Source organism: Thalia democratica, chromosome 4 (genome assembly GCF_965202585.1).
Source record: "Thalia democratica chromosome 4, ktThaDemo2.hap1.1, whole genome shotgun sequence".
Lineage (NCBI taxonomy): Eukaryota > Metazoa > Chordata > Thaliacea > Salpida > Salpidae > Thalia > Thalia democratica.
In genome coordinates, this window is record NC_139168.1 from 42,520,089 (window position 1) to 42,530,205 (window position 10,117).

The 10,117-nt window shown below is 24.8% G+C and overlaps 1 protein-coding gene across 1 annotated transcript; it reads left to right on the forward strand.

The window, feature by feature from the left end:
* Positions 1 to 2,564: 2,564 nt before the first annotated feature.
* On the forward strand, positions 2,565 to 9,969 carry LOC145834019 (alpha-1,3-mannosyl-glycoprotein 2-beta-N-acetylglucosaminyltransferase-like). Its single transcript, XM_082941327.1, has 4 exons — positions 2,565 to 2,794; positions 3,889 to 3,963; positions 6,142 to 6,348; positions 7,185 to 9,969. The coding sequence occupies exons 1-4, from the start codon at positions 2,591 to 2,593 to the stop codon at positions 8,034 to 8,036; spliced, it is 1,338 nt and encodes a 445-aa protein (XP_082797453.1). The 5' UTR covers positions 2,565 to 2,590; the 3' UTR covers positions 8,037 to 9,969.
* The last annotated feature ends 148 nt before the right edge of the window (positions 9,970 to 10,117 follow it).

Here is a 10,117-nt window from a genome sequence, read left to right on the forward strand (position 1 = left end):
TAAATAGTTGAACATCATTTAAATGAACATTCAAAAATTATTCCGTGCTAAAGTGTCATTCTGTGCTAAAGTGACAACCCGTGCTAAAGTGACACTGCTTTTCTGACACCTACCCCTTACAATAAGCACAAAACAGCAACAAACAAACAACAACTTAGGCTGTGACCTTGTTTTATATTCATAGAGTTTTATCAGGCAGACATAGTCACAGTGAATTTGTCTTTCATGTAGCCAAGCGAGCTTTAGTTAATTAGTACTGGAACATCTATTAGTGGGTAGAGTCTAAAAGTTAAAGTAAATAAATTGTTCAAAACTCAATATCTGCAACTTTAGTTTTAAAGTCAAAGAGTTTACATAAAAACTGACAGTTTCTTAAAGGTTGTGTTTAAATAAATTTAGTGTTGTCAACTTTATGACTATCCAATAACTAGTCCTTCAGTACTAATGTACTCAAGCCGACATATTAGACTTAAACACTGATTAATAGTTACTAGATTGTATATGTGCCTGGTGGATCTTAACAAAGTCAAAATCAGGTATCAGAATTTATTTAGAGGATTACTTTTTAATTGATGTGTTGAGTTAATTTAGTATTCAATAATGATTGATCTGTAAAGATAATAATGTTTTATGAAATACAATACATATATTTACACTCTACAGTATGATATATCAGCAGTTATGGATTCTTTTTATTGTGCAGTGTTGTGCTAATTCTTAAAACAATAAAATTAGCATGCTTGACACACTTGGAATTATCAGGTTAAGTCAGGATAGATTATATTTTTTGAAAATATCAGGCTAGTTTTTTGTTTTGTTTTAAATGTACTTTAGATGTTTCAGTTTAAAATAGTTTATATTTTGTAGTTCTACTGATACAAAATTATTAGTTTTATACTGTTAATTTTAATTATAAGTAAAATTTTAAATCTTGTGGCTAGCATTACTTAAATTATATTTTTAGTTTTTAGTTTAACTAATTAATTCATCAATTTCTATTATGGAGATAAATTACTAACATTTGTTTACTCAAAACTTTAGTTTACTCATTTTTATTTGAAGTCGTTGATAATGTGAAAAATATAACATCTTATTGTTTTCTCAAAAACTATTTATACTTTTGAGCTCATTGCATGGTTGCTACACACTCAGGCTATTGAAATTAGTTTCAATTTTTTTAAAATCTCAAGACTACTATTGCAACTTCAATTTTTTAAATAAATTAAAAAAATTAGTTATAGTCACTAAGGCTACAGTTTTTTTTCTCAATGAAAGGCAACCCTGTCATTGAGATAATCATTGGTTTTAAAATGAAATTTTAATTAATATAAGTGTAGTATTTAATAAATAAGGTACTTTTAATAAACTTTTGTAAGCATAAAGTGTTAAAGCATATACTTACAGTAATGATATTAGTGATCTAAAATTTGAGTATACATTGTCTTAATAAACTGCACAAATAATCTTTTAAATTCTAAAGTTTATTTGATTAGAAGCTATAATTTTTTAATTAAGTTTAAATTTTATCTTTTACAAGTTGTTTTACTATTTCTCTATTTTTATAAAAATTTTTAAGGATTTAAGGGGTATACTACTTTTTGATAGTTTTATTTTTTACATTAACGTCATAATTACTAGTTTCTTTTTAATGTTTTTTTAAACTTAATTGTAAATTTTGAGATTAATCGATCAACTATGCAAATTTTCATAGGTCTCTAGCAGAAGGCAAACTAAAAAGGTAAAAAAAAAATTAAATACTAAATTACAATTTTTTAAGTAACACGTTCTGTTAATTTGAGGTGTTTATCTCATATGGTGTAAAAGATAGATTGTTATAGATTATTTTTTGTTTTACTTCTGTAAGGAACCTATTGTACTCTCTGGATTTACCCAGCTATAAAAGTTATTTTGAATTTCAAAAAAGCTGTAAAAAGCATGTTGTATGTAGCTTAGTTTAAACTGTATAAAATAGTATCAAGTTGTAAAAAGTGTTTAACTCCCCCTGCTATTAACAAATATTTTCAGCAATTAATAATTCTTGAACATTCATAACCTAATTTTTTTTTAAACTTTTTGTGCTTAAGTTAAAACGTATATTTTTAAGAAAATAAGTTGCAAAAGTCAAATGGAATTATTTGTAATGGGGTTGAAATTAGTGCTGAAGCTAATAATGTTTTTTTCTGCTTAAATTATAAGCTAATTATTTATGCGTCAAAGTTATAAACTATGTGTAATTTAAAATAAAACACGAGTTCAAATAATAAACGATAAGCCACACTAAGAAAAGTTAAAATTGTGTTAAGCTTATATATTATGTTGAATTACTGTTTTTGACAAAAAATTACAAATTTTCAGCAACTTGATAGCTGATTATTGTTGTAAGCAATCTTTACTTAAGTCTTATTATTTTAATATATAGTTACTTTTTTGGGAAATAAAGATACTTTAAACAAATATTAAATTAAAAAAGCTTTAAAAAGCAATGATAAAAACTTAAATAATCAAGTAAAATAACAAAATTATCAATCAATTAATAATTTTATAATTTAGAACTAGTATAAAGTTTTAATTCACTTAGTTATGGAAAAAAATGGTAATTAGAAAGAAACAGATTTTGTTTATTGGTACTTTGTTGTGTGTTGTTTGGGTAGTGGTACTTTTTCACATGTACCATACCCAAGTTGCACTTTCTGTTAATGATGAACAGCTAGATGCGAACCAAATATTCAAGCGATATAATGATGTGAACATAAATGAAAAAATTCTCTTCGAGTCTGAACTTAAAGTTGAGAAAGTAAGCTAAAAAGCTTAAATAAAAGTTCAATAGCTTCTAATTTAAAATTATTATTAATTAAAAAATATACTTATTCTGCAAATTTAAAAGTTTTCCTAGTTATTACTTTTGAAAACTAGATTAAATTTTAATTGTAAATTCTTCTATTGTTTATGAATTATCAAAATAAATAAACTTAAGTTTTGATAGTAGCACAATCTTAGATACATATATACACTGTAGTTGATATATTATTTAGATTGTTTATTACTTACAAGATAATGTTTTTTTTTTCTAAGGTAAATTGTTATGATGTTTGTAAGATTCAGTGTCTAAAAAAGTACTACAGTATTGAAGTTATACTATTTTATATTATTCATAATTATTTTCTATGAACATAGAATAGAAACTTTTAAGGAAAAAATTACTTTTATGGCAGTGTTACTTTTGTTAGTGATACAATGAAATTAAATTTTTTAAAACCTTGTTCCTCTTTTCTTTTCATTACCATAACATATTTTATCTTTATTGTAGTTATAAAATCTACAACAAACATTTTTTTTTTTTTACATTTGAAAATTTCTATTGAAAAGTTGTTTATTTCTTTTATGATTTTGAGATAGTTTTTTTTAAGTACATACTTGTGCTTTAATGGTGTATGACCATTTTATTTTGTAACAGAGTGTTTTTATTAAATTAATATTGTACACAATAATAATTACTAATACTATAGTTATTTTTTTAGTTTTGAATAAGTACATTTAAGTAAAAATTAAAATGGTTTTACATAGGTTTGAAGTAGTTTTTTTTTACATATACTGCTTTAAAAGTTTTGTATTATGACAAAAAAACTTTTGTTTAGTAGTGTAAATAGTGTCAACTTTTATAAATTAATTTAAATTTTTGTATGATCTAGCTTAAATAGAATATAATAAAAAAGTTAGCTTCTATATATAAATAGTTTATAGATAGTACCTTGAAAATAATGTGCATTTCTGTGTTTACTAGGTAATTAATTTTCTTTTTAACTTGTATTGTTAAATTTGTTTGTATATAGAATTTTTAGGTCATGGTTATATTAATAGTTAATTTATATATATTCTAACTTGAAACAGATGTTAGCAGACTCTCAGCGTCGCAAAAAAATATTAAGTGATGAAATTAAAAACATCAACAACCAACCTCTTCAGGTATTTGGTAAACATGCTTTATCTGAAACAAACTTAGTAATTTAGTTTATTATTTTATGATTACTAAAGTTATTTTAAATAAAACACTCAAGCTAAGGTTAACGTATAAGAAATTCATATACAGGGTTCCTATTTACCTGAATAACCAAATTTACAAAAAATTAAAAAAACAGGTTTTCCTTATACTTAAATTAATTTTGCCTACTCTTACACTACTATTTTGTATATACATTTTTATATGCTGATATTTCAATAATTTTTAATTGAGCAAAAAATAAACATTTAAAAGTTTTCAGAGGGCCTATGATATTTATTAAATATATTGATCTACTAAAATTCTGTTCCTGTGCTTATTTTAACAGTTTAAAAAAAATACTATCCATTGTGATTTAATGACACTATAAACCAATAGTTTTCATTCTTTCCACTAGTGTATAGAATTTATTCTACTATATAAAGAACATTAATTTGAGTTTAAAATCAGTTTATAAAGGGTAATTTTTTGTCTTTTTTTTTAAGAAAAGTAAAAATTATAAGATAAATTAAGGCCATAGGGGGGAGGGTCCAACATTTTTTTTTACAAAAATTAACTTTAGCTTTTATATAAAAGCTTTTAGTACAAACTATAAGCCAGTTTTTATAGAATTAAAAAATATCATTTAACTTTTGAGATATTTAACTTTTTGTGAAAATGTTTCAATATAAACGTATGGACCGCAAATTTTTTCCGGGTCAATTTTCTTGGAAATTCAAAAATTCACTAAAAATCTATCTCCTCCTTAATTTTTTAAGCAATCTTCTTCAAATTTTCATGAAACGTTCCTTATAATAAAAGGAAAAAACGTTACTTTAGAATTTTAGTAATTAAAAAAAAAAAAAATTATCACAAAAATTGAAAAAAAAAATGTTTTTTTTTTCACAAAAAAAATTTTACATAAAATTTTTTCAATTCCAAAGTACTGTTTTTTTGTTATTGTATAAAGATTAGACTGTGTAAGTTTGAAGAAGATTGCTTGAAAAATGTAGGAGGAGATGGATTTTAAATGAAATAGTCTTTTTTTGCTGTTTTAGTTTTCCCTTTCCATAGGGAACCTGTTATGCTGCCCGGCTTTGACTGGTCATATCTCAAAAAATAATTCGAACTTTTTAAAATGATAAAAAGCATCTTGAAGCTTATAAAGAATTCTGTAAAATAAGATTAATTTGTAAAAAACATGGCTTACCCCCCTATGGCCTTAACAGTTTTTAACTCTTACTTACATTATATATTAGCATTATATTCATAGTTTTCAATTTGAATAGTCTAGTATTGCCGAAATTAGTTTTCAGTACTTAAATAAAAACAGGTTTGAAAATATTGTAATTCACTGCTTTAAACTATATAACAAGTTCTCAAAGGTTTTTAAAAGCAAACTTAATCATACAAAAGTAAAATACTTTTATAACGAAGAAAGTAGAATACTCTGTACTGATAAATTGCTAGCAAAAGTTAGTAAAACATTAGTTTATTTAAACAGTAACATAAGTCAGTGATTTTCTCAAACTAAAAATCAGTGCACGGAAAATAAGTAAAGGAAAAGTTCTGTGCACACCATATTGTTAAGTAGATACAATTAAATTAAGATATATTATTTTTCTTGGAAACTCCAATAAGTTTTAACATATTAAAATCGATCAATAAAAAGTAATGAAAGTGAGTTTATATAAAAATGTTTTATAGAAAAATCAGGTCCTTCTAACGCTATTATCTAAAGTATTTTCTTAAATTTACCTTGGTTTTTATTTTTCAGTCTAAAGTTTCATTTTATTTCTGATAGAACCCTGCATATGTCAATAATTTAAGTATCATTAAGTTGTAAGACCAAACTTGTCAATTATTGTATTATTCTGTTGTTGATTTACTTTTAATTTATTTTTAGTTTTGTTATCAGATTTATTTTATTTACAGCTTTAAAAAAATTTATTCTTAATATTTAAATATTTGATTTAAATTTTTCTAGATTACTTATAGTTTATTTTTACTTGTTATATTTTATAGTATTGCTATAGTAGTTATACTGAATTTCTCTTGAAAAATAGTTATTTTACTTTTGGCTGTATAAATAATTATTTTAAGTTAAAAAACTATTTTTAAGTTTAAATAAATAATGCAACAACTAAAAACTGAAATTCAAACAGTCACTTGAACAAATAAAGGAAATAGTAGAAAAAAACACTCTACAAACTACACCAGTTCTGGTCACAGCTTTTAATAGAGTAACAGTAAATAGATGTATAAAACAATTAATCGATACTAGAACCTCTAAAGAAGAATTTCCAATCATTGTTAGTCAAGATGGTTATCACTTAGAAACTTCAAATGTAATTGATAGCTTCAAAGATCAGGTAAAAAATATTCAAACAATTATATTTAAAATTACAAAAATACATATTATCAGTTGTTGACATAATAAATACTAAAATGATTTCTAATCCACTAAAAGATAATTATTTCTGTTAGAGTTTATTTAGTTGTTTTATATATTTTTAAACGAACTTATACTCTGTTTTTGTTATTTTTTACTTAAAAAGTCTAGGAAAATTGATTTTAAGTATCCTAAACTTAAGAATTAAACAAAAAATATCTATACTAACTTTAAACTTAAAGTAGAAATACATTTGAAAAAATCTAGGGTTTTATCTGTTTGTTACTCTGTTTCATCTGTTGTTAAAATTTCTTTTCTTGAAATATAAAAATCAAAAACAAGTTGTCAATCTAAATTTATATTGTCTATATATTTTAGTATTTCTATTTTAATGTTTATGCCCGAATTGTTTTAGTTTGCAAAAAAAAAGTATGCGTTTTGTCTTGAATTTAGTTTGAATCATAAATCTTAATATCTTTTGTTAGTTGTTGTTATTATGTTTTTTTGTTGCAATATTAAAATAGATTTAAAGAGAAGAAGTTTAAAAGAAGGTATGCAGTTTATTTCTATATTATTGCATTGATAGCAAATATTAATACAAAAGTCATTAAGAACTACATATTTTTTGTTTTCTGTTTACATATTTAGTTAAAAAAATGTAATTAAAATTAAAGAATATGTTGTTTTAAATTTTATTTGTGAAAGTTCTGAAAACTAACATGAAATTAGTGTTTTATACAGTTATTGACTTTAATGTATACATTGCTATTGAATAATTTAAAATTTTATTAAATTATGCATTGTATTTACAAACAGGTGCTTCATATTCATCACGACCCAATTGATGTTACACTTCCAGCTAAAGAGAAAATATTTTTGGGTTACTACAAACTGGCAGGTCATTATAAATGGGCTCTTAATCGAGTGTTTAGCCTTTACCCTCAGGCGCAAACAGTGATTATTGTAGAAGACGATCTTGACATTTCACCAGACTTCTTTCAGTATTTTAGATCGACGAGGCATCTTTTATTTGACGACCCTTCACTATTTTGCATTTCTGCTTGGAATGACAATGGAAAATCATCCCAGATTGACGTCAATGCCGCTTCGCTTCTTTATAGAACTGACTTTTTTCCTGGACTAGGATGGATGCTAACAAGAAAGTTTTGGCAAGAGCTAGAACCTAAATGGCCGAAGTCTTTTTGGGATGACTGGCTGAGAGATGTGCCACAACGAAAAGGCAGGTCTTGCATTCGACCTGAAGTTTCGAGGACAAAAACTTTTGGAAAGAAGGGTGTTTCCAACGGACAGTTTTTTGATAAGCATTTAAAGTTTATAGAACTTAATAAAAATTTTGGAAATTTCAGCAATACAGACTATTTGTTAAAACAAAACTACGACAACAACTTTTTAAACAAAGTTTACTTTTGTAATTTAGTCTCTTCTGTACGTGATATTACTGCTAAAAAGACAAAAGGCCCAGTTAGAATTGAGTACTCAACCCCACAGCAGTTTAAGAGCCATGCGAAACTACTTGGTATCATGGACGATTTTAAAGCTGGGGTTCCGAGGACTGCATACTTGGGTGTGGTGACTTGTGTTAAAAACGGAATTAGAGTCTACATTGCTCCTGACAGAACCAAGTGGAAAGGATATGATGAATCGTAGTCTTAAACAGCAGTCTTGTTTTTAAATTATTATTATAATAGTTTTTAGACTTAGCTAAACTATTTTGTATACAAACAATTAACATTTTATAAATATTTATTTTAGCTAAATTAATTAAAGATGCAATTTCCGTTCCATTTACTAAATGAAATTATTTGTACAATTAAAAGTAGAGTACAAGCCTTTTAGATGTGCCTTAGCACTGATAGATTAAAGCCATTTTTATAGAACGCTGTCTTCAATTTATTTTAGGAAATATAGAGTAATTAATACTTTTAAAAATGTACAATTTTTAATTAATAATTTCTTTAAAATTTTCATAAACACCACCTAATACAGACACTTTTTTCACTGCTTGGCATAACAGCAAAATGTTATTTGATATTATCAACGAGACTGCTACTTCAAAAAAATACTTTTATATAAGTTTATTTGAAAATAACATTATTTAACATATGTATTATTACGTTTGACTTAAAATTTTTAGAATATTTATTTTATTTGAGGTAAATACGTATCAGCTTTCAGAATTTTATGTAAAAAATTGCTTTCAAATTTATTTATTACCTTGCATTGCGATATAATACTTTTTAAATAACTATTATATATATTATTTTAAATAAGTTTTGTAATTATTTGTAAAATCATTGAGTAAATTTAATAAGGTTTTTCAATATTCTGTGTATTGTTAAGTGTCAGATTTGCACGTAGTGTCACTATTGTTAGGTCGGGTACATGACAATTAAAAAAAAAGTAAACTGGCCACATCTCTAAATGCAGGGATGCCACAAGGTCAGGAAATGAGGAAAAGTCAAGTAAAACTATAAAAAAATGACAAAAGTCAGGAAATAATGGGGGGTTTTTGAATAAAAGTAGGGAAAAGTCAGGAAATTTGACAATATAATAAAAAGTCAGATTTTGTCATTTTAAATTTACAAAATTCCTTAAATTCCAAAGCCTTCAAATGATTTAATTAAAAATCCTCTAAAGTCAGACTAAAAATGCAAAATTTTCCTAGAAATTTACAATTTTTTTAATTTTCAATGCCTTAATCTGCTATAAGTTTATAAATTATCCTTTTAAAACTGCAAAGTTTTTCTATGAACATATTGAACAACTACCCTACTTGAATAAGCAGTTTTTGTAAGTTTTTTAGTATTGATTATCTGTACTTCCATAGAGAAACTGTGATATATACACAAAAGTTTATCTAGCATAATTTTACAATCAAAGTGTTTTTTGTTTAAGCAAATAGTTGAGTTCTTTATAATTAAGCAGTTAATTTAGTATTTTATGTAACAAGTTATTGTGTACACTTTACCTCTTTATAATTTTTTCAAAGTTTTTTAAATTTGTAAAAAAAATTTTAAATAGAGGTTGTATGCAATGATTAAAATTACTTATTTATTTTTTTTTTGTAGAATAACTCAAGTTTTTCAAATGATTAGGAGTAGATTTGTTTGTTTATAAGGTAATAATACAAGTATTTTGCTGATAGAGCAGTTTATTGCAAACATCAATCATACACAGATGGTTCAAGTGATGTAATGGAAGTTTGATAATTGAATTAAGCAAAAAACTGTTGTTTTAACCTGTATTAAAATTAGATTGAAAGCTTTACATAGTTTTAAGTGTAAGATTATGTATTTTAGAATAAGTTTAAGTTAAGAGTTTGAATTAGAAAGGTCAGGAAAATTTTAGTAAAACGTCAGGAAATTTTTCTCAGCTTGATCTGTGGCAACCCTGCTAAATGTATATTTTCATACCAAAGTCCATAACCATTAAATACTCAATTCCCTACTAATAAATCTATTTAAATAGAATACATCCGGTTAAAAAGAGTTGACATGCAAAATTAACGAACCGTGCAATTTTCAGATATTTATGACAAATTTATAAAATGTATTAAAAAAAGCATCATTTTTGTTATACTTAAATACTATTTAATGTCAGTATAAGTAAATTGTACATCTATTGCTTAATCTGTTTTAAAAAGGTGTTTTTTTACTAATTTATTCAGTGCAATTTCTTCGTTATTGTGCTTACAACGCTGTGAATGCATGTTGCAAGTTTTTTTTCTT